At 50.3% G+C, this 23,165-nt stretch overlaps 9 protein-coding genes across 9 annotated transcripts; 5 read left to right on the top strand and 4 right to left on the bottom strand.

Moving 5' to 3' along the window:
- Positions 1–250: 250 nt before the first annotated feature.
- CGCA056_v014100 (putative fungistatic metabolite) lies at positions 251–1,591 on the top strand (the record flags this gene model as incomplete). The annotated part of the gene is made up of 1 exon (XM_037329342.1): positions 251–1,591. One exon carries the CDS (start codon positions 251–253, stop codon positions 1,589–1,591), a length of 1,341 nt encoding a protein of 446 aa, XP_037171770.1.
- Positions 1,592–2,957: 1,366 nt separating this feature from the next.
- Positions 2,958–3,749, top strand: CGCA056_v014099 (Zinc-type alcohol dehydrogenase-like protein; the record flags this gene model as incomplete). The annotated part of the gene is made up of 2 exons (XM_037329341.1): positions 2,958–3,168; positions 3,220–3,749. The coding sequence occupies 2 exons, from the start codon at positions 2,958–2,960 to the stop codon at positions 3,747–3,749; spliced, it is 741 nt and encodes a 246-aa protein (XP_037172432.1).
- Positions 3,750–4,145: 396 nt separating this feature from the next.
- Positions 4,146–4,824, bottom strand: CGCA056_v014098 (uncharacterized protein; the record flags this gene model as incomplete). Its single annotated transcript, XM_037329340.1, has 4 exons — positions 4,146–4,304; positions 4,357–4,464; positions 4,518–4,682; positions 4,741–4,824. 4 exons carry the CDS (start codon positions 4,822–4,824, stop codon positions 4,146–4,148), a joined length of 516 nt encoding a protein of 171 aa, XP_037172318.1.
- Positions 4,825–7,139: 2,315 nt separating this feature from the next.
- On the top strand, positions 7,140–7,784 carry CGCA056_v014097 (uncharacterized protein; the record flags this gene model as incomplete). The annotated part of the gene is made up of 2 exons (XM_037329339.1): positions 7,140–7,208; positions 7,293–7,784. The coding sequence occupies 2 exons, from the start codon at positions 7,140–7,142 to the stop codon at positions 7,782–7,784; spliced, it is 561 nt and encodes a 186-aa protein (XP_037172437.1).
- A 3,186-nt stretch (positions 7,785–10,970) lies between these two features.
- CGCA056_v014096 (uncharacterized protein) lies at positions 10,971–11,528 on the top strand (the record flags this gene model as incomplete). The annotated part of the gene is made up of 1 exon (XM_037329338.1): positions 10,971–11,528. The coding sequence occupies one exon, from the start codon at positions 10,971–10,973 to the stop codon at positions 11,526–11,528; it is 558 nt and encodes a 185-aa protein (XP_037171908.1).
- Positions 11,529–13,754: 2,226 nt separating this feature from the next.
- CGCA056_v014095 (Satratoxin biosynthesis SC1 cluster protein 4) lies at positions 13,755–15,115 on the top strand (the record flags this gene model as incomplete). Its single annotated transcript, XM_037329337.1, has 8 exons — positions 13,755–13,757; positions 13,812–13,848; positions 13,899–13,966; positions 14,017–14,244; positions 14,314–14,402; positions 14,459–14,524; positions 14,583–14,650; positions 14,706–15,115. The coding sequence occupies 8 exons, from the start codon at positions 13,755–13,757 to the stop codon at positions 15,113–15,115; spliced, it is 969 nt and encodes a 322-aa protein (XP_037172436.1).
- Positions 15,116–15,235: 120 nt separating this feature from the next.
- CGCA056_v014094 (putative aryl-alcohol dehydrogenase AAD14) lies at positions 15,236–16,384 on the bottom strand (the record flags this gene model as incomplete). The annotated part of the gene is made up of 1 exon (XM_037329336.1): positions 15,236–16,384. The coding sequence occupies one exon, from the start codon at positions 16,382–16,384 to the stop codon at positions 15,236–15,238; it is 1,149 nt and encodes a 382-aa protein (XP_037171907.1).
- Positions 16,385–17,221: 837 nt separating this feature from the next.
- Positions 17,222–19,056, bottom strand: aurF-0 (Monooxygenase aurF; the record flags this gene model as incomplete). Its single annotated transcript, XM_037329335.1, has 5 exons — positions 17,222–18,296; positions 18,364–18,652; positions 18,700–18,759; positions 18,815–18,946; positions 19,008–19,056. 5 exons carry the CDS (start codon positions 19,054–19,056, stop codon positions 17,222–17,224), a joined length of 1,605 nt encoding a protein of 534 aa, XP_037172435.1.
- A 771-nt stretch (positions 19,057–19,827) lies between these two features.
- Positions 19,828–21,614, bottom strand: CGCA056_v014092 (General alpha-glucoside permease; the record flags this gene model as incomplete). The annotated part of the gene is made up of 4 exons (XM_037329334.1): positions 19,828–20,457; positions 20,511–20,960; positions 21,032–21,236; positions 21,301–21,614. The coding sequence occupies 4 exons, from the start codon at positions 21,612–21,614 to the stop codon at positions 19,828–19,830; spliced, it is 1,599 nt and encodes a 532-aa protein (XP_037171906.1).
- Between the last annotated feature and the right edge of the window lie 1,551 nt (positions 21,615–23,165).

The raw sequence follows: 23,165 nt of genomic DNA, 5'->3' as shown, positions 1-23,165 counted from the left end.
CCCAGACACTCAGCACATGTGGGGGAACAATCCAGCCCAGGTGCTTCGGATAGGGAGTCAGGGCTGGAGACGACTTCCAACCCAATAACAATTTTCTCTGAAATCATCCTATACCGGGATATTTAAGACCATCAGCATGTCCGATCTAAAATGACGAGATAACCACCACTCATCACCTCACCTACTCACCTTCTCACTACCACTCTCATTTCTCGAGTTGAATACTCGGACGTCAACATTCGTTTTCATCATGTCTTTCGCTACCTTCTCCCGCATCGGCCTTATGGCCATGCCTCTGATGGCACCCCTGGTGTCTGCCGCTGCCGTTCAGGTCCAGCCCCGAGGACAGCTTCAAGCTCGAACCTTCGCCGACAAGGGTTGCTACTCAGAGCCTCCCAGGGACCACGGCCGTGCCCTCAAGGATGCGAGCTTCTCGTCTGACTCGATGAGCACCCAGATGTGCTCCGACTTCTGCAAGGATTATGTGTACTTCGCAACCGAGTACGGCAGGGAATGCTACTGCGGTGATGTCCTCACCGACTCTGCTCTCCCAGCTGATTCTGGCGACTGTAACATGCCTTGCAACGGCATGGACGATCACTCCAGGTGTGGCGGCCCGGGCCGTCTCAACCTCTACCAAACCGACGGCTACAGCGGACCCTCCGTGAAGGATTTGTACAATCGCGGCTGGACTTATCTCTACTGCCACACTGAGGGTGATGGAGGCCGTGCCCTCAGAGAGGACGGGTACTCCTCTGACAACATGAAGGCTGAGGACTGTGGACAGTACTGCTCCAACAAGGGATTCAACTTCGCTGGTGTGGAATACGGCCGCGAGTGCTACTGCGGCAGCACCATCCACGGAGGCAGCATCGCTGCCGAGGCCGACTGCCAGATGCGCTGCTCGGGAGATGCCAAGAGCTACTGTGGCTCGGGTGGACGTCTCAACATCTATGCCCGCACCGTCCCCGGACCTATCAGAACCGATCCCAGAGCCACCTTCACTTACGCCGGTTGCGCAAAGGACACACAGAATCTACGCCTCCTCGAGACTGGTTCCAGACTCACCGCCGACGACATGGACGCCTACAAGTGCTGGTCCTACTGCTCCAACTACAAGTACTTCGGTGTCGAGAATGGCAACGAGTGCTACTGCGCCAACACCTACTCCCTCAACCTCGAGCTAGTGTCTGACTCCGAGTGCGGCACTCCCTGCTTCGGCAATGGAGTTTACACTTGCGGTGCAAAGGACCGCCTGAACCTCTACAACACTGGCAGAACTCTCGCTGTCTCCGTTTCTACCTCCCAGTACTCATACGTCAAATGCGCCCAGGAGACTCCCGGCGGCCGTGCTTTGGATGGTGACCACTTCGCTGACGACAACAACATGACTGTTGAGATGTGCGCTAGCCTCTGCAACAATGGCAAGGGCGCTACGTACTTCGGTCTTGAGTTCGGCAAGGAGTGCTTCTGTGGTACCGGCGAGCCTGCGAACGCTGCCGATGAGAGCCAGTGCTACTACAAGTGCACCGGTAACTCTGGTGAACTGTGCGGTGGCCCAGACCGTCTTTCCGTATACAAGTACAACTAAAAAGTTGGAAAAGGCATTGACCAAAAAGAAAGCCCGCAGAAGCACGATATTCTGCAGTCAAGCATTGTCTAAAGACATGCTGGGGAAACTTTTCTTTGATTACTTCAATTCATTTAGTGGGGATAGACAGTTTTTTCATTGGCATCTGTGCCTTGGTAGATACTTTACTTTTTCATTAGGTATTTAATACATTCCGTTTCTCAAGCATCAAAAGTCACCACATTTGGGGGGCTTTGCCTTTCCACACAATCACGGCGTCTGCTGGAGCTAAACTTGCATGAACAGCGACTTGAATGTGACATGTACACGAAGGATTTGAGGAACCGTTTGGAGATTTGGTAGCCGGCGCATCAAATTTCCCCTTGTTCAAGACGGCCAAAATTCTCCCTATGGTATATAGATCTCCATACCAAACAGGCGCGTTGCATGGATTTGCATTTGTACGCCCCAGCATCCCGATGCACTAGGGCGCTTGCGCTTGCGCTTACACTTTCGTCAACTGGTTGACTCTACACTGTCAATGGATGCATACTTGGACCCACACGCTCTAAATTCGATCTCAAACTTGCTTTTCCTCATCCATCTGACTTTCATCTGATCCCGAATCTTTGAAGACGACTATTCGATTGGTTTCTCCAATTTATGAGTGATTTCTGAGCTTATTTGTAATCTCAAAACCAGAGGTATGAGCTTGATTCAACTCCTATGATTCCTTTCTGGCGCTCGCCGGTGACGTCAAGCTTCGCTCGGCCCAATATACCAGCCGGGCAACGACTGTATTCGAGGCGAACAGTAAAGAAAGTTGAGAATTTTTGGTGATTAATGGATCGAATCTCCTCAGCCATTGATTTTAGGCTCTCCAATTACCACATCTCCCACAGGCTGCTGATAAATCCATCTCTCAGATATGAAGTAAGGCCTGTGGTCGAAGCTCGAAGCCTGAAGCTCAAATACGGTCATAAGCCCCGCAAAGGTGAGAGAAACCACAGCAATAACCTGAACATTCCGTTCATTTTCACATCATAACCTCTGCAACGCCCATCCTGACACTTGGTTCCGCGACTTAAACAATGGCGTCCTAGCAAGTCTTCCGTTTACCTCAGCGCAACTCCATCCAGGACCTCCATCTTGGCACCGAGCCTATTCCTTCGCCCTCGTCCTAAGAAGTCCTCATCCGCATTCGTAGTGTTGCTCTCAACTTTCGCGATCTCGCTGTTGCGGAAAGTATCCCTTCCCTGTCAAAGACAATGTTGTTCCTTGCTCCGACCTCGCCGGCGACGTGATAAAAGTTGGGCAACAGGTTGACGGGTTTGCTGAGGGAGACAACGTTGTCGCGGCTTTCGATCTCAGCACCCTCTATGGCCCGATGAAAGATTGGAACCATAGCCTGGGAGGTGTTTTTGATGGAGCTCTGAGGCAATACATCGTCCTGCCTACGTCAGCTCTGGTCAAGGTTCCATCGGACTCCCAGTTGAGCTACTCAGAACTGTCAGCCTTAGTGTGCACTGGTTCTACTGTGTGGAACTCACTGTACGGCAACACCGTGCTTAAGCCGGGCCAGACCGTTCTCTGCCTCGGTGAGTTTTACCAGGCGAGGATTGAGTGTTGCGAAACTGACTTCGTTGTAGGAACTGGTGGCGTGTCAATTACCGGACTGATGCTGGCCAAAACCGCTGGGGCGACTACCATCATCACGTCTTCCTCTGACTCCAAGCTGGAATACGTCCAAGAGACCTATGGAGCCGACCATGTCATCAACTACAAGTCGAACCCTAACTGGTCTGATGAGGTTCTCAAGATCACCAAAGGCCAGGAAGCGGACTTCATGCTCGGGAATGGCGGTGCTGGAACGATTGCCCAAAGTGTTAATGCCGTTGCATGCGGAGGATCTATCGCCGTGGTCGGCTTCCTCGCGTCTTGCCCCCAGGATCACATGCCGGACGTGGCTGCCCTGGCTTTGTCCAAGGGAGCTGTTGTTCGTGGCATCATGGTCGGATCTAGACAGCACCTGGAGGAGGTCACACGATACGTGGTGGCTCGCGGATTGAAGGTTCCCGTAGAGAAGGAATTCGGATTCGGGCGGGATGAGGTGGTTGCTGCCTTTGAGTATCTCTCAACTGGAGCACATGTTGGCAAGGTTTGTATCAAGGTTCAGTGAGTGCGAAGCACTAGGTAAGAGACAGTTTACTAGTGACATTTCAGCTCAAAACCTAAATCCATCATGTATTGTCAAAGTAACCTGGAATCTCTACCAAACAATCTTATGCTTGCGATGGAGCCTCATCACAAATGGGCGGATAATATTTGAAGCCGTGATATTGACCACGATTCCACTTCCATCGAGCACAGAATTCCAGGCCAATCATTCCCAGTATTCCGTCGTATTCTAAACGCTGATGGAATAGCAGCGCCTATTCGCGCTCGCCGCATTGTCTCTGGCAATAGACGTATCCCTTCCCATCACGAATACCAAGTTCCTCTACGCATGCAAGAACACACTAACACAACGTCAGCCACTTACTTGAGTTTTCCATCTATCAATGAGATACATACCTCAGACCATTGAATCTGTCGCTTCTCCGCCGCCGCAGCAGCCACTCACTGGGGCAGAGACTGATTCTCTCTTGACTCTGGCTTCGCCACACTGTTTCTTGCAAATTGAACGGGCTTTGCCATCCCAGATCCCGAGCTCCTCAAGGCAAGCCTGAACGCACTTTCAAAAGTCTCAGTACCGGGATATTCAAACTTCTGAGTTGGTGACCTACTGGGGAGAACTGCCGCTTCGCAAACGACTTGGCCGGTGCGGAGCCATCGCCTGTTATGACGGACCGCGCCTCAGCACATTCGGGTCTGGCTAGACAAAGCTCGACGCACTTTCGAATTGATCAGTGTTGCTCTTAAACAAGAAGGGCATGGGATACCGCACCGGACTAGTAATTTGGCGCTTCTCAACGAGGGATTCGTCGTGAGCAAGCTCGCGAGTCTGGGGCGCGCTGCAGCTCTTTGAGCAGAGAGATTGCTTAGTCTCGCGGCACTGTTTTCTGCATGCATATTTGTCGAGGCCGGTGCTTTGCATGCATGTGGTTACGCACTATGGGAACTTTGATTAGGCTTCATGCAATACTGAACATCAGGAGGAGAGAAAATACAACAGATTTCGGGAAGCTCGAGCAGCTGGGAACGGCCGCATTGGCCACAGCAACCAAAGAGATCAGGAGGGTAGTGAAACGCATTGCGGTTGAGGTTAGTGTGATGGAAGAAGAGGATGTCGATGGACCATGACGGGGATAATTAACTGTCTTATAATCAGGGCGAGATGATGGTTGATGGCTCCTTGTTACCGAACGCTCAAGTCACATAGCCATGAGCAAACCATGGTCGTTTGGTGGGTGATACGGTTTTCATGTGGCGCCCTATCAACAGCACAAAGTGTGCCAAGAAAACTTGAGTCAGATCCTGTGGGATGAGCCCAGCTCGCCATTTACCAATCTCGGAGTCGGGGGGCTGTCTATACGAGTCTCAAAAACAAACCTCGGTGGCGGAAAAAGGCTATCTGTCATCCCGCGGCGAATTGAGAGATGTCTATGGTCGTCACCCAAGGAAGAAACGGCGTCTGAGTGTCTCATTTTGCCGAGTAAGCATAGTCAAGCCTCAAAAGGCTGACGTTTACTTCTTTTGGAATCAAGACGGCTTGTCCTGTCAGACATCCTGTTATGTTCTTTGTTCTATCTTGCCTTAAATGGCAAACGTCAGCCACCCAGGCAAACTTGAATTGAGACAACTGTCTCTGCTGATTTTTGCGCGATTCGTGAGATAACTACTTCGGCAAACCGCCGCTATGAAACCGGGCGAACAGAAACATTGATAGTGGCTTAGTATGTGCTCCCTTCAGTCTTCTGTGCCTTACTAAATTGGATGGCATGCGAACCAGCCTCAACGAAGCATCCTGTGGTACCAAACAGCGATCTCTTACGACAAGCCAAGGCGTTCCAATTCGCTACGTAAAGCGCGAGCAGCTGTTAGCTTTGGGTGCTCAACGCGCGTACATTTTAGTAGAAGAGTTTTGCTAGCCGGGCAGTGCCCCCTTCGTAGTATACTTATACTTCGATCTAACGATGGACGACGACGATGGACGACGACGACGATGGACAAAGACGATAGACGACGACGACAGACGATGACGATAGACGATGGACGATGGACGATGGACGATGACGATAGATTACGACGATAGCAGTGATAACAACAGCGAGTATAAGATATTTAATCGCTTTAAAATAAGGGGGTTGTGTGCGTTGGACGCTGACTAAACAACAAAACTCTAGTAGAATATCTGGGACCTATAATTTATGCCAATCTCTATGAGACTATCAGCAGTGTATTCACTTCTTCCATGTGGACGATCAATATGCTTGGTCCGTTCTAGTGACTACCTCGGTGCACCGAGGAATGTTCAAAGTTTCAAAAGATCAGCCAAAAGGCATCCAGTGCCCACGTCTAATTACACAGGTCACTAGGATACGTGTAGGTGAATGTCCAACCCCGTGGCATTCAGTGGTCCAGGATGTTTGCATCACATGCCGTCCAACTCTCGTAGTCATCCCGAAGTCCCCAAACCCTCGGTTAATGACGTAGTTGATGCATGCTACAAACCACGATCACAGATATGAATCAATATTGTAAGCAAGTCAAAGGGGATCAGTTGATCACGGCGAAATCAATTAGGACAGGTGAATGTGTTGTCTATCATTCGACCCACCTCCCCGCATAATTATTGGCAGCTGAATAGCATCAATGCAGCCGATCTCCAGTCCTCTCTACTTTTGACCTGATAACAGTTTTTTAAAAACAGCGAAAGTAGATCCAAACAGAACCCGATCCGCGGTCACTCCGCTCACACTAGTGCTGACGCCGTTCGGCACTCGATGGATATGTCAATCTCCAGCTTCCGAATCACCTAAGTAATGCTGATAAATTTTCACCCGATGATTTTAATATAACTTATATTCCACAATATCGCACTCATGTTGTCACTTATGTGCCCTCTTGGTTATTCTTGTGGTTGTTTCTGCACCTACTCCAGCCACTTCGGTCCGAATCACCATCATGGCGCTGAATCCATCACACTTGTCATCCGACAGCAGCCCAGTGATCGTCGCGGGGCATGATATTCCGCGACCTGTTACGAGCCGTTCAAAGGCGACCAAATGCAAGCTTTCAGGCTCAACCCCCTCGGCATACGAACGCGACAGGCTCATAAGACGATGTGTAGGACGAGAGGTCCACGTAGTAAATATGATGAGCTTGATGCCTGCGTGGCCAAAGGAAATTCACGCCCAGGATATTTTGGTCGAGATTAATGGGGAGCTTGACCAGTGGCTGAAGAGGCAAGTTGAATTTATCCCCTCCCCCTCCTCCAACCCAGGCTGGACATTCTCGCCGCCTTCCTGGGGCCTTCAGAGGGTGGTTCAATAACATGTACACGAGCAGCGTGAATATTGCCGAAGAAAAGGAACTTAAACATCGGACGAAGGGTAATTACACAATTATGGCAAGCGTGTTTTACTCGAGATGCAAGAAGGAGAAGTTATTGACGTTGACAAAATACGAGTACTGGGTATGTCACACCGCCGAGTCCATTTGTTCTGGTCTTTGTTCTGCCGAATGCAAGAGCATGAGCTAAAGAAATTTGTGCCCTCAGATATTCTGGTTTGACGACGAGATAGACACAGGTGGCGAGCTCAACACCGATGCGGCCGGGACACGCCACATTTGTGATTTGACACTCCAATGTGTCGAACACTGCCTCCACCCTGATCCTGCGAAAGCATGCTCCACCCCGCCAGTTGACTCTCCAGGGACTGTAGCAGTACTGTACGAAGTGCTCACAGCCATGAGACAGGAAATGGGCCCAATGTCGATCGAGCGAATGCGGAGGGAGCTGCACGAATACGTCGAAGGTGTAGCCTGGCAGCAAGTGGTGAGGCAGGACGAGCACTTACCCGATCCTTGGTATCATTTTGAAAGTAGGATCGCCGACATTGGTGTCTATCCTTCCATTACTCAAACCGAGTTCGCGATGGATTTCGAGCTGCCAGACTCCACCAGATACCATGAAGCAATGAAGACAATTGCGACGGAGTGTATGAGATTGTCCATTTTGATTAATGAAATCCTGAGTGTGCAAAAGTAATTTGTAGGTTTGACCCTTCAGGCTGCGCATGGTGAATCCATCTTATTGACGCAGGTTATCTGACTGCAACGCAGCATGTCGGTCAACTTGAGAACATGGTTCTCCTTTTCATGAACACGGAAAACATTTCGGTTCATGAGTCTGTCCATAGAATTATCAGTCTCATTAGGAAGTATTATGCAGCGTGTGAGGATGTTGTGGCCCGTCTTCCCTGGACCGATGATGAGGTGGCAAATGAGCATATACGTGAATAACGTCCCACACCCACTTCTCGGCCACCCCCACATTTCGGCCACTCACTTTTGATGCCCTCACATTTATACACATCAACTTCAACTAAAATTTATATGTATTATGATGCCACGACGATGCAACTTTCGCTGTCACTAGGGTTTTCTGACTCGCTGGATTCATCTGTGCTACTTTCAAGTTCGCCCGCCTCGATTTGAGCCCTCCGAATAGCCTCAATATCGGCAAACTTCGAATTTGGGCTCATCTTAACCTTCTTCCGTTTCCTGGCCCTACTGGCATCAACCTCTGCCTGTAGTGCCTCAATCTTTCGTTGGGCTACTGCCAGTTGGTATGCCTTCTCATCAAAGCCCTTCTGAACCTTCCGAAAAAGCAGGCGCTGCGTATGCTTATCGTTATCCAGCTTGCTGAATAGGCTGAACTGATCCTGAAGCTCATCCCTCTTCTGAGGGGTTGACCAAGGGACTGCTGATGTATCTACCGCCCACTTTTCGCTTGTTTTACCATCAGAGAGCCCTTTGCAGACCTGACCAGCTGGTTTAGCAGGGGTTGATGTGTTCTCAAGCAGCAGAGGGCTCATGAGGGGTCTAGCCATACTGACAGGCCACAAACCAGTCCATTTCCAGCCACTGATGATGTTCTTGCTTGTCAGGGCTGCCTTACGCGCCTTACCATAGCATATAACGAAATTTCTCTTGCCCACAACTGTACCAGCATCCCATTCAGCTAGTAATCCAAGCTCCTTCTTGTATGCTGCCTTGAGGGGCCCAAAAACCGACTGATCAAGTGGCTGAAGGACGTGTGACGTGTGTGCTGGCAAGAACAGCAAGTGTATCTTGTTCCTGAAGCATGTATACATAAAAGCAGTAGTCTCATGGCTTCTATGACCATCTAAGATCAATAATCTGACCTCTGAGGGGTCCCCTGGCTGGGTTGAAGGGATGAAGACCTCTGTTAACCACTTAACAGCTGTAGAGTCTGAAGTCCACCCGTTTTCTGTAGCTGTGAACTTCCAGGATTCGTATGGCGTCAGATCTAGAGGAAACCACTGCTGCTGGACATTCTTGCCCTTATATATAATAAGTGGAGGCAGTGCCTTGCCAGTTGCAGAGATACACTCGATCAGAGATGTCCAAGCATGCGATCCAGGCTGTTTCTTGCGGATAGAACGAGTTTCTGATGATCCAAGAACAAGCCCATTTGATCCTCTGCCTTCTAGAATACCAGTCTCATCCATATTGTATCGATTAGAGGCCTTAATAGCTATGATCTCAGGTATGGCGAGGTGCTTAAACTATTGCCTGATTACATTAGTTGAAGCTCCATTGATACGCTGGGAATCGATTGCTCTGCTTCTTTGGACCCTTACAGATGGGTTTCTCTTAATAAAAGACTGCACCCAGTTCTTTCCAAGAGGCTGGGAGTCTCCATGGACCTGTAGGATGCGTTCAGCAAAGTCCTTGAGTTGTTGATGGGTTGGAGGCAGGCCTAGGGCAGCCTGAATTCGAACCCATTCAGCCAGGTGGCTTTCCTGGGTTGGAGAAAGCCTTTGCAGATCAGAAAAGGCAATATCTCTTGCCTGGGTGCCATGGATTCGAGATTGGAGAGTTGTTCTTGGAACACCATACTGTAATGAAGCTTTTCGTAGGCTAGCACCAGCTGCGATAGCCTCAAGTGCCTGAGAAATTTCATCTTCTGTATACTGACGCATTCGGTAGTTATTATGCTTCACAGAAAGAATGGTGATGATTGAGTGAAAATTGGTAAATCTATTCAAGTTTGAAAATGGCGGTGAGTATTTTCGATGAGGCATTTTAGGGTGGCCGAGAAGTGGGTGTGGGACGTTATGTCAGAGGTTTCCGCCGGCTAGCAACTGGTACCGGGCATTGGGCATACTTGTGTACACGGTACTTCGACGAGACGCAGCTGGATAAGAAGTGGGGTCTGGTCTTGAATTTCGAAGCGCCTGGTCGCTTAACCTAGCAGGCGGTCTTCAAAACCTCTCAGGATACTGGGACTTAGTGGAAAAAGGGAATCTCAGGGATGACAGACTGTTACGGACCACATTTGTCGGACCTTCCGATCCCAGTTTGTAACTAGTGACCGTCAGGAAGTCAACTTCAAAGAGATACACGCACTTCAACTAATGGACCTTAAGTCTTTATGGAAAACTTCAAAGAGAACATCGTTGAAATGACTACCTACCGTCAACAAAAAAAAAAAAAAAGAGTGATACTATCTATCTTGAGATCCATGTCTGAACATACTGCGCCGCAATAAAAGAACCCGAATATCACCGCTCTTGTGTTCTTTAACTCAGTCTTGTACGCATCCAACTTGGTCGGGATGTCAGTCGAGGTAGAACAAATCTCGAAAAGAGGCACACAATCAGTCGTTAAGCAGATTGGTTGAAACAATATTGAAAAGGACAGGAGTAATCACTCGGCGAGGGAACCTTGAGAGGGCTCCAATAGCTTACCAAAACGAACAACTATTCAATTATTTCCAGAAACGTGTAAGGCAGAGAAGAAGGGATGTTTATAAATCTCTCTCTTCAGTTTTAGTGAAAGAGAATCATCTAGGCCGACTGGGTCGTAGCTAACGCAACTGGACAGCTTCACGATATTCAGCAGCAAGGGTCTGAGCATGGATCATCCCAGGCTAGACTTAAAGTTCATCGCGGCTTTCGGTATTTAGGAGATTCCGTATTGCTTCACTGGTTGCCGTCTTATGGCTCGTGCAGAAGCAGCGAATGACGCGGGATTACTTCGAGGTCCCCTTTCCCCGCAACTGTGCATCGGCACGTTCAGCCTCCACATCTGCTTAAGAAGAACTATCAACTGCAGTACATACTTCAAGGAAACATATCGATAAGTCAGAAACTCCTCACGTACAACGCTTCAACGCACCCGCTGATGCTTCGCGAAGGCCTTCAACATGAGCCAAGTGAACCAATCTAAACATCCCGGGGATGACATCATCCCGGATGCCCCCATGATGTTCAACGAGTACCGCACCATGCAGGCTCCAGCCGAACAAATATTTCCCTGGGTCGTTCAGCTCGGCAAGTCGCGCGGCGGATGGTACCTCCCAAAGCGATGGGAACGAGTTCTACCAAAATCCTGGGCTGGGGCACGTACAATCAAACCTGAATTCCAAGAGTTAAAAATCGGCGACAGAGTCCCCGACTACGGCCTGAGTAAAGATGATTCGTTTAATGTTGTCAGCATCAACCCTCCCCGTTCGCTGGTCTACACGAGCATTCGATATGGTACGAGGATCACGTGGGCGATTCTCCTCCATGAGTCCAACGTCGAAGGCACAGATGGATCCAGGGTGGAAACCACGGTACATCTCCGGCTCCGTGCCGGTATCACCTCTAAGGGGGCCGTGAAACGAATGATCATTTGGGCCGCGGGCAAATTCGACCATGCGACAACAGTGCCGATGCTAGCTGGGCTGGCGGAGCGAGTAGAGAAAGATCATGCAAACTAGGGACTAGTGAAAATTCGATTATCCACATGTATTGCATTACAATACTATAGTATTAAAACAAGAAAATAGGGGCTGTTTGACAAGAGTTAGTGCATAAACATCCCTTTCAGTTGACATCTAATACCAATCAATGTTTGTCATGGGCGTGCAAGCGACGAGACGAAAGGTTCCGTAGATATTGCGACTGCGTGTTGCAACCGGTTCCATCATGCATTCCCCGCTCAATTGTTCGTCGAGACCGTTTAGCACGTGCGTCTGCTGTTTCAGACGATCCAGTACAACATCGTTGATCACACCCATTGTGCAGTTCAGTCTTTACACGATCATTGTTCAACATTGTGACTTCAAATTGGTCCTACCGCCAACATGACACTTCCAACCTGTCTTTCTCATCACTCTATACACATTCAGCCTCATATCTAATATTCTCGAACCTCAGCATGTGTGGGTAGAAAGTGTGCCAAGCCTCCACATGGCTTAGGATAACTTAGAATCAGGAGACAATGGCTTCCATCCCAAATCATCCCCATAACATCCCGTGTTAATCCATGGGTTGATTGCACAGATCCTAGCAAGATTCACTGTCAAATAATCTTGCTGAGTCAGTCTCAGCTATTTAAGCGCCTTGGCTTTTCCGATGTCAATCGCTGCGACATGCCGGGGTTCTTTTCGGCAAGGGGGGGTGAGTCCAGCTCTGACCATGTGGGAAACACGCGTATCCGTAGCCCCTGCTTCGATAACAACTCGTAGGCCGCCGGGTATGAAGATCACTGCACACGGGAACACAGCATCAAGCTTTCTGGGTCTCACGTAGCCTGCATCAACCCTGCAACGGAAACACGAACAGACTCGACAGCTGCGTAGACTTTCAGGGTCAACCCGCACGAAGGCTTGGTTCGCTGTAACTACCGTACGGATAGGGCAGACGACATTGTGTGCAAGTGGGGTAACGTAAAGTCTAATTCATCTGAAGCTCTTGAATTCTCGTCCGAGCGACGGTTACAACTTCTATGTCAGTCTCTACAAAGAAAGTCGAAGGACCAGGGATATCATTCTCAGCAACACTAACGTGATGGTATCTGGGGCAGCACCTGCAGTATCAACATCAATTAAACTTGTTTTCGGCAATCATCTTGCTCCTCGTGAGAAATAAGGTTCCAAGCTTTGTGCCTACGATGTCGCGCTTTGGCATTTTTCGCGATCAAAGAATGCTCGAAATTCTAGCGGGCTCATTTCGGGTTCGTCTTAGCTACATGAGTCAAGCAAACAATAAATCTATTGAGTTTGACTGCGTGGGCAGCCAGACTTCCAGGTCGTCTCGGGCCGGGGCTAGGTGCGCCGGATGCAGCCAAGTCTCTGTGGAAGCCCCTGCCGAAGCCGCTTTCCGTCATTGTTGGTTTCGCCTGTCTTAGTTCCAGCCTAAGCACGCCGCGAACATCAAAAAGCCACATTCATTTTAAAAAGTTCACGGCGCCACTTTTTGTTTTGTTTCTCTGGCCTCGGCATGTAGGCTTTGCTTCGTGTTTCCAAGCTGCTGAATCGTCAGGGGTCGCGAATTGCTTTCGTCTTCGTCGTTGCAGCATCAGACTGCTAGGTCGATATGACGCGAACTATTCTAAACATCCTGGCAGGGTTGGCTTGTCAGACCACGATGGCCTCCGCGATGGTGTTGAGCGCGGTGCCATCGAATGCAACATCACTACCGACCACAGCCGACCCGGCTGGCGTTGCATCACAGCAGATGTCGAGCATGCTATCACCTTGCGCGGTATGTTCCACCCACTATCAATGCAAGTCCATTAGGAAGGAAGGTTGCTGAGGCAGTGCTATGCAGATGAACTGCACAACAGCAGAGCTAGCGAAGTCCATCTGTCAACCCACCGATTTCGTCTGTATATGTACGAATCAACAGCTCAATGATGGGATAGCTGGATGTTTGATGCAGAATTGCACTGTTGTTGAATCATTACGTGAGTTCAATCATTTCTTAGTATCATGGCACCTCCTAGATGCGTTACTAACGTGATGCATACACAAATAGAAGCTCAGAACTACTCCAAATCTTCATGTGGAGCGCCTTTCAATCGCAGTTTGGACCAGCCTCCCATTACGTGGACTATCTTCACGCTCTCATTCATGGCGGTTTCAAGCCGCTTAATATCCAAGATCCCTTCTTTGAATCCAGCTTTTCTTTTTGGGTGGGACGACTGGGCAATTCTAGCGTCTATGGTTCGCTCATCAACGTGGCAGGTTGTGTTCGCACAAGCTAATGCCTTTCCATAGATCGTACTAGTAGCTTCTGACATTGGATCTCAAGTGCGTAAGTATACACCCCGAACCAGATATTTAGCCTGTCCTCACCGAGAGCAGTCGTAAGCCTGGGTTTCGGTCAAGATATCTGGACAGTTGCGCCAGATAACATCACCCAAATACTGCTTGTGAGTAAAGTTTGCTTCAATACTAGATGTCTGTTTGACTGTGTGTTCAGATCTTCTTCGCCGAAGAATTGTTCTACTCCTTTGTGGTAGCAGTTACAAAACTCTCAGTGATCATCTTTTACTTGAGGCTGTTTCAAGAGAGCTGGTTCCGAAAAGCCTGTCATGGTCTGCTTGCTATCACTACAATGTACGGGATTGGTCAAATCCTCGCGATCATTTTTGTCTGTAGTCCAGTCTCATACAACTGGACACGGTGGGATGGGCAACATGCAGGGCAGGTATGACCTTTGTCACCATTCAATTTCCCCTTTCCCTTACACCAAAACCGCCGCTCATACCTCAGACAGTGTGGTAAAGTCAACATCATGACTTTCGTGAATGGAGGGACCAACATCGCCATTGACCTCGTCCTCGTCATTCTACCAGTGACACAATTGTAAGTTTTGTCGGAGCTTCTTAACGCCTTTTAAGGTGCCTGACATGACGCTTTAGCATTACCGTGTCGTGGACAATCTGGAAAAAGATTGGCGTGAGCCTCATCTTCTTAGTCGGATTATTGTAAGTATTGCCCCACGTTGGAGCGATTCCTCAGTACCTGGCTCACATTCCTCTTCAGTGTCACCGTATCAAGTTGCATAAGACTGGCTACAGTTACAAAATTTGCGGACACACAGAATCCAACATGTGAGTATCATCATCCACCAGAACGTGATGATGAGTGGCTCTAATATGTCGAAAGTCGACTTCAAAGCTCTCTCGATCTGGTCGCTCGTTGAGATGCACGCGAGTGTCATATGTGCCTGCATGCCGGGTATGACGGCTTTCGTCCGACGCGTCAAGCCAAGACTGGGATGTCACGCGGAGCACACGTCCGAACAGATAAGGAACAAGCCTAGAACAGGGCGTTCCGTTGCGCGCCAGATACGAGAGACGCTTAGCCGTATCACGGCAGCAGCCAGAGAGGTGGGCAACAACTCGACGTGGATCGGTTCTAAAAAGACTACAACAAGCACGATGACTGGAACTCAACTGAGCACAATTGATCGAGACGCACCCGAGTATCGTGACTATGTCGTCTACGCTCCGTATGCGGAACAAGGAGACAAAGCACTTCCGCAAACTAGTATACGTGGTGATAGAGCAAGTTGAGGACGCAATACAAAGTATCATGAAGGACGCTGTTGATGATCCACTGAAATATTTCAGTTTTTGACGGTTGCATTTCTTCTATAATCATATCACTCCTATCTAATGATCTGACACCAAACCTCAAACACTTGTTTGTCTGCCCGCATTGGGGAATGACATCTGCGCCGCACGAGACAGGCGCGCTGAGTGACCAGTGATGTTCGGGTCCTCGCCTAGGAAGTTGCTTGGGAACCCAACATCAAATGGCTTGACGCTCTCCAAGTAGGCAATCTGCTCGTCGGTGAGCTTGATCTTGAGAGCCTCAATGTTCTGCTTCAAGTGCTCAACCTTCCTGCCGCCCACAATTGGGAACACATTCGGTGCCTTGCTACGAACGTAAGCCAGCGCAATAGCCGTCACGCTCTCGGTTCCGTGCTCGCTGGCAACCTTGGCCAAAGCCTCGCTGATCTTGATCTCCAACTCTGTTTGCTCGCCGGTGCTGACGAACGATCTTAGGCCCTCGCCGTTCTTCTTGCGCTCCTCGATCGCCTTCTTGGTCTGGAACTTGCCCGAGCCCAAGACATCCCATGGGCACAAGGCCATGCCAAACATCCTAGCCATTGGCAGAATATCCCGCTCAAAGTCCCGGTGCATCACGCTCCAACGACCCTGGTACACACTGAAAGGTGTTTTTCCGTGATCGACGGCATATGTGTTGGCTGCGCTGACGACCCAGGCAGGGGTGTCGGAGATACCGAGATAGAGTACCTTGCCCTGCTCAACCAGAATATGCAGGGAATCCATAATCTCCTTGATGGAAGTCGTGTAGTCCCACCAGTGCACATACAAAATATCGATGAAATCGGTTTGGAGCTTCTTCAAAGACGCCTCAACGCTGAGATGTAGGCTGCGACGGTGGTTGCCCATGAAGTTTGCCGTGTTCCCCTTGCCGTACAGATGGCTCCTGAAGTCGGAAGTATATTTGGTAGCGATAATCATGCGGTCACGGTTCCTTCTCTCGGCCATCCAGTCGCCGATCCAGGTTTCCGATTGCTCATCCTGGTAGTTGTTTGCAGTATCGATGAAGTTGCCGCCTGCTTCATAGTATGCGTCCAGAAGCTTGAAAGACTGCTCCTTGTTCATCGCGCCCATTGCCTCCGCCCAGGCTTCACCAATTGACATAGCGCCGAGAGCCAGGGGTGAGACGCGAAGACCGGCGGTGGAAGAAAGAACCCGCATTCTGCCCAGCTCGGTGGCCGGCTCGGGAGCAGATGCGAGGAAGTTCGACATGGTGACGGTTGTGATCTGTGCAATTGATTGAGTTGGTTGCTTCGTCGGTAGTTGTTTTCTTGAACAGACTGGTGTTTCTTTCCAATGATTTCGGTGTTGCGATAGCTCTTAACTGTTTTATAATGATGTCCAGTGAGGGGTTCCGGCTGTAGACGGTCTAGCTTGGTGACATGGTTGACTAATGCGCGGAAATACCTGCCGGATTTTAGCAACATTCCGCGGTTGGGTCACAAAGGTGAAGCGACCATTGAAGCCGTCATGCAGCCCAGGTGCGGGGATCATGCGAGATAAAGACGTAGCGTGTATGTTGATCGGTTTCGGTACGACAATGTAACATGAGAAACAGAGTTTCAAGGGGATTCATCGGGCCCCCAGTCACACATAACATCGGGGATAACGATCGGTGGCATAGCCCGGCATTCTTCTTCGCCGAATAAATCCTTCGGTCTTACTACCGATCGGTAGGGGCCGTGCGGGGCCCGGAGACGACCGGAGTTTGCGGGGCTAAGTCCGGGGTGACTGTGTCAGCCTTCGGCTCCGTGGAGAGACGCGAAAAAGTGATAAAGAGCCATATTCTGCAAATTGTTAGCTGTCATGACTGTACTGACGTAACTACTTGCTACGTTCTGGCCTTTCAGCCTCTTGCAACAAGATGGCACTATGATCATGAAGTGATCGAACAGCTGAAGTCACGAAGAACTAGTTGGCAATGCAATGACACGGACAGGAGGGCGTGGGTTGGGAAACAATAGGGTCAAGCAGTAGCGTCTGAGACAAGAGTCGAAACTTGGGAAATCAATCGAGCTCAATCCTACCATTCTTCCCACGCCAAATAAGTTACTTCCTGCTGGCCTTGAGCTGTTTGACGATCTTATTGATATGGATGATAGCATCCCGTGCTCCATCCCAAGTCCTCCGTTTCCCTGTTTCAAAGTACCTGAACGCATGTGCTGTCTCAACGCCATGATTGATCAGATAACACATGTAAGGGTCCTTGAACCAGCTTACCCAGCCCCGCCAGCCCCAGCCCAGATTCTCCATGCCAGTTCCGGCGGCTTTGTGAAGGAAACCCTGAAATTCCCATTGTTTGACTGCAGAAGTGTCGGTTCTGGGCTCTTTGAACCAGCGGCCTGCTACCCACTGGTGATGTTTGTCAATTGCACGGTCAATCTCAGCTCTTTGGGGGATCATATCCGAGCTAACACCCCGCCAGACATTACTGATGGCCATAGACGTTACATCTGAGAAGGAGAATCCATTGTTTTTTCCAAAGGCAGAGTATGCGAGAACAGCAATACTATCCCAATGAGCTGGCGGAAAAATGTTCATGTAGAGGCGCTGCAGGGGTGGGCCGCCGTAAGCGTTGCCCGCGAGGTCGGTCTCGGGTTTGCTCGTCTCCAAAAAGGGAATCGGATCAAAGTCAGCCTTGTATCCGGTGCATAGGATGACTGAATCGACATCATCTAGAATAGTGCCGTCCTCGAACTCGATTGACTTCGGGCCGGTGAACCTCTTGATGCCATGCATAGATGTGACCTTGCCTTCTCGGAGAAGCTCTAGGACAGTGTCCATGCACCCTGCCAGATGCAAGCTGAGTGGCGCAACATCATCAAGTAGTCTGAAAGATGGATCAATCTTTCCGTACTGTCTCATCAGAAGGCCAGTCGCAAGTTGAGCAAGCTTATTGGTGAGATTTGGGAACTTGCTTTGAATGAACAGTGACACCTGTCTACGCCAGCGCGTAACGAGGAGGTCGGTTGGAAGATTGTTTCGCCATCTGCTTATGATCCAGGCGCCGGCTCGGTGTGAAAGAAAGACCTGGTTGGTTTGATCCACAATGACCGAAAGGACATCGCTCAGAGTGGCGCTGAGCCCAACGAGGACAACCTTTTGTCCCTTGAAATCAGATGGTCTAGACGTCTCATGTAAGTAAAGAGCCTAAGTGGAAGATCTTGTGTATGAGGAGGAGACCAACATACTTGCGAAACTGCTGCGAGTGTATGATAGTGCCTTCAAACTGGGCTTGACCCTCGTAGATTGGCATCTTTTTCTTTGTCTGATACCCATGACAGAAGACAACTTTGTCGAACTCTTTCGTTTCAGGCGCACCGGATCTAACCATCTCCACTTGCCATTTTGACCCATCTCTGTTGCGCACGACCTGGTCAACTCGTGCATTGAAGACGAGGTGTTCATATAGGCCAAAGTTCTCGGCGTACGACTCCATGTATTCCTCAAACTGTCCTTGCGATAAGAACGGGGGATATTCTGCCCCAGTGTTAGCTTTGAAAAGGTGCGAACAATTTGGTACCTACTGTCTGGCATAGGAAAGTCTGTGAACCCGCACGTGTACTTGCTGATGTTTGCGGTTGTCGCTAGAATCTTGTTTCAGATAAGAACTGATGAGTGGCTCCTGGTTAAGAGACTCACTTGGAAGAGCTGTCGTCATGCTCTTGTCGTCGGTGTATGACCACAAACCTCCCACCCGACTCCTTCGTTCGAACAAGGTCGCGTTGAACCCATCTTCACGCAAGGTCTTGAGCATCGAAATGCCAGTCGAGCCTAAGTTCCAGCATCAGCAGACGAGCCAGCGGAAGTCCAGAGTTGGTGTCTCAATTCTCACCAGCGCCGATGACGGCTACTGTCGGTGGGTCTCCTTGGATCTTGTCCATCACAGCTTTGAAGAATGTTGCGAACGATGGGACACGAAGGAAATCTCGAAGGCTGATGAAGCAATTGACATGAAGCTTGTTTCTAATGAGACATATATGGCAGCGCGGAAACGTACGGACAGGTGAGATTTTAAGACAAGGAGATTGCGGGCGCGCGTTCGTCAGCACTAGCGACAGCAGCCACCGCGTGAAGTGGCTGCAAGCGCGGTGTATCGGAGGAATCCTTCGCGGACGATGAAACTCCCATTTGCCATACTCCCCTTCCGGATAACATTCCTCCTCGGAATCTGGCATTGAGAACAAGAAAACCCAATCAGATCGCCCTTCTGGGGGTTTGTGCGTGACACGCAGGATTCTGTGCAGGGGTAGTAATGACAGCAACAAGCCGCTAACGAGACGCGTCGATGAAATGATTGATCGACACCCCCAAAGGTCTTTCAGAGTGCGCCACAGGCTACGGCACAGCAACCCGGGCCGACCAAATAATGTGCTTCGCAAGTTGTCATTAATGGGACTTTGGCTGGCGCATGAAGCCATCTCCTTTCTTACCGTCTGACAGCAGCCATAATTCTGACATTCGGTACACTGTTTCGCCCTCACACACTCGCCATACTATAATTACCAGGCCACTAATCAACACATTCCCAAGCTCACGTCGGGCTTTGTTCTCCACTTATTCACCCATAGAGCATCTAGGTGCAACTCGACTCGTATTGCGGCCATTTTGATCAACGACAGGGGTATCTATGATAGTCCAACTTTACAATGATTTTACAACTCCTGCTCCTTGTCGAGGGCCGTCTTGACGGCCTCGCCCCTGACAGTAGTCTCCGGGGTGTATCCCTTGAACTGGCGCGCGGGAACACCCTTCATGAACATCTCGTCCAGCTCCTCGTAAGTCCTTCCGGCAGTCTCGGGCAAATTGAACCACAGGTGTACTAATGAGATGACAGAAAAGCCTCCGAAGATGAAGGCCAGCTTGGCGCCCAAGTTGAGCTTGTCGGGGTTGAAGAGGTAGGGGAGAACAAAGTTCCACATGGTCTCGAGGGCCTTTTGGCACGCCAGACCAATGGCGACGGTCTTGATACGCAGACGAGAGGTGGACACCTCAGCAAGGACTGTGTAGGCGGTAGCACCGATGGTAACGTTGTACCACCAGCAGTAGAGGAGGATGAGAGCGACAGTGCCCTTGTTCGTGGCAAGGGTTCCGGGAAGAGCGAGGCCACCGGTGACCAGGAGGATGACGGTGAGGACGGCAAGGCCATTGACAGTAAGGCTGCGACGTCCCATCCTGTCGACCAAGTACCATGACATGACGTTGCCAATCAGGGAGATGACTTGCTGGACAATCTGGAGCTTGAAGCTGTCGGCAGTGCTGTATCCAGCGAGTTGCATGTAGTACTGATAGGTTGTCAGTTTCGCTGTCTTTTTGAATTCATGAGATAGAGACTTACAGTGCTGTAGGAGGCGGCGAAGGTGATGCCTGACAGACTCTGGATGCAGAGAGGAGAGATGGAGATGATGGTACGTCGCAGGTTGGACTTGCGGAAGCACTCCAGGTAGCTGGCGCCAGCGGTTTCACTCGTGATCTGGTCCAACGTCTGGTTGATGACCGCAAGACGAACTCTTCCCTCATCACCTGTGTGTCCCAGTTGTGCCAGACACTTCAAGGCCTTATCCTGCTCTCCCTTGATGGCAAGGTACCAGGGACTCTCGGGCATGAACCAGATACCGGCGGCGGCGATGGCGGCAAATCCGTATTGTCCGCAGAAGACGGCGCGGTAGGCCCAGCGGCTGTTGAGGGTTCCGGTCTCGTTGATGATGACGGCGACGATGAGGGGTCCGAGGGTATACGAGAGACCTGTGAGACAGGTGAAGATACCTCGCAGGGCGAGAGGAGTGATCTACATTGGCTCAGTCAGAATTTGTTTATGCCACGTGGTCGCACTACAGAGAGTGTTCCTGGACTACTCACCTCTCCAATGTATGTGACCGTGACGGAACCAAGAGCACCGATAGCGAAACCGTTGATAAACTTTCCGCCAAAGAAGACCTCGTTGGTTGTTGCGACAAACTCGAGAGTGATTCCGACGAATGAGAAACCCAGGGCAATCATAATGACAGTCTTTCGGCCAAGCCAATCAGCAAGGTTACCGCTTCCCAAAGCACCAATAACAGCGCTGCACGAGTTGATTGTTAGTAGACTGATTCTTCAAACCCCTAATCACTCCGAGAATCACTTACGAGGCAACGGGGGCGCCATTGAATGCAGACTGCCACTTCGTGTCGAGAACATAGTCGCCGTCGTAGAAGTGTCCAAAGTCTTTTCTGAACTCGGGGATAGACAGAATGCTACCTCCGGCCTGGTTCTCGAAACTCAAGACCAGCACACACCAGACGGCGTAGACACACCAGAACGACGCCTTGGGGTATTTCCTCAGAGACTCCCACTTGCCAAGCTCATGCTCTTCCGCATTACCCAAGTTGGCCAGTTGGGCCCGAGCCTCGTTGGGATGCTCGAGGTGGTCGGTGTTGTTCTTCTCCGTATCGCCGCCCATTGTGAAAATTTTCTCGCGTTGCGAAATCAAAACAATTCCCAGGATGTTGACAGTTGCGTGGGATTGGTTGGCAGGCTTCGATTCGGTTGCTTGCAAGATTAAAAGACTAAAGCCAACAGACGCCAAGATGCGGACAAAACGCCATGTTGCACTATCAAGGGTGTTGACAAGTCTTTATAAAAAGATACCCCTACGACTCGTACTCACGATGCCATCCGATGGCCCACGCCGACACCATGGAATGGTCACCCTATTCTGGAACCTATCGGGAAGGATGACGGTGGATCTGGGGAGGTTTCCAGCTGACAGCATGATCTGGGGATGGACCTGCGGGGCCCCGATCAAAAGTCGGAGCATGGAGAGTGGTGGGTTGTGGACAAGACGAGTCAGGGGAGTCAGGCTAATATCCACCCTTTGGCCGCTGAAGTGCCTCTGGTTTCCCCATGCAGGAATTGTAACCCCCGCACGAGAACCGGTTCCTGGGCTCAGGGGAATTTTGGAGAAATTTGTTGTGCCTCGTGCGTTGCACAAACACACGAACCCGGCTATTTCCGGCTCGCGAGCGTTGGGGGCTTCTCTCATCGACTTGACGGGCGTTTTCCAGCCATGTGGATTCGTTTCGGGGGCCTTTTCCGACTTTGGCTAGGCTTCTCACAACAAAGCGGATTCTCTGTCGACAGTCGGTCAAGTCCAGACTGCGCCGTTCGGCGGCGTAGACACGAGTGACCGATCAGTGATCACGCACTATCGCGGTGGCCGTTGTCCGATGTTGGCCCGTGTTCCGTGCCGTCTTTCGCGTGGGAAGAAACAGAGAGTGGTTAAGATTTCCGTATTCGGCATCTTTTAACGCCGCATAACATTGGATGTTTTTAATTGTTCGCCCTGCCCGTCTCCAAGTTTAAGCATTCATCTGATCTGATTGATGCTTGAAGTTGATCGAAATGATCAAATCACGGCGCAAGATTCCATCGCGGTAACAGGGGCTTTCAAAACAGACTCCAACACTCAACTACGACAAGTTGATGAGTGCGGAACGAAAACCGCCCAGGTTTAGTCGCAGATACTCAAGACGCGTCAGTGAAGCTATTCCAATCCAACTCCTTCGTTCAAAATGACGCAACCCCGGACCGAGGCCTCGGGAAATGATCCTGGACGTTTGTCCCCACACGAGTCGCGTGGGCGCTTGACGACCCCCAAACCGGACAAGCCCAAGTCCAAAAGCCATCGGCATGCGGGGTTGACACCCTGGAGAATATTTAGCAGCACCGGAATCCGGCCGAGGCCACCACACGATGATTCGGGCCTGAAGACCACAGGCGAATGTATCCAAACAAGGAAATCGTTAGCATCCCACTTTCAAAGACACGTCGCGCGCGGAATCTCGTCATACAAAGGGACGCATTGCTTGCAAGTTGCAGGGCCTCGCTCACGGACAGGAAGACAATCGCATCATTTGAGATCATCAGGTGCTGGTCGAGAGAACCCTTGTCGACGAAGTTGGACCGTCTCGTAACCTCATATTCGTGGCTTCATTCTCCTCCCCTCACGTCA

The sequence above is a fragment of the Colletotrichum aenigma genome (assembly GCF_013390185.1).
Source record: "Colletotrichum aenigma strain Cg56 chromosome Unknown KSG_Cg56_contig10, whole genome shotgun sequence".
Classification (NCBI taxonomy): domain Eukaryota; kingdom Fungi; phylum Ascomycota; class Sordariomycetes; order Glomerellales; family Glomerellaceae; genus Colletotrichum; species Colletotrichum aenigma.
Note: the sequence above shows the minus strand (reverse complement) of the source record. Positions and strands in the feature narration are given on the sequence as shown.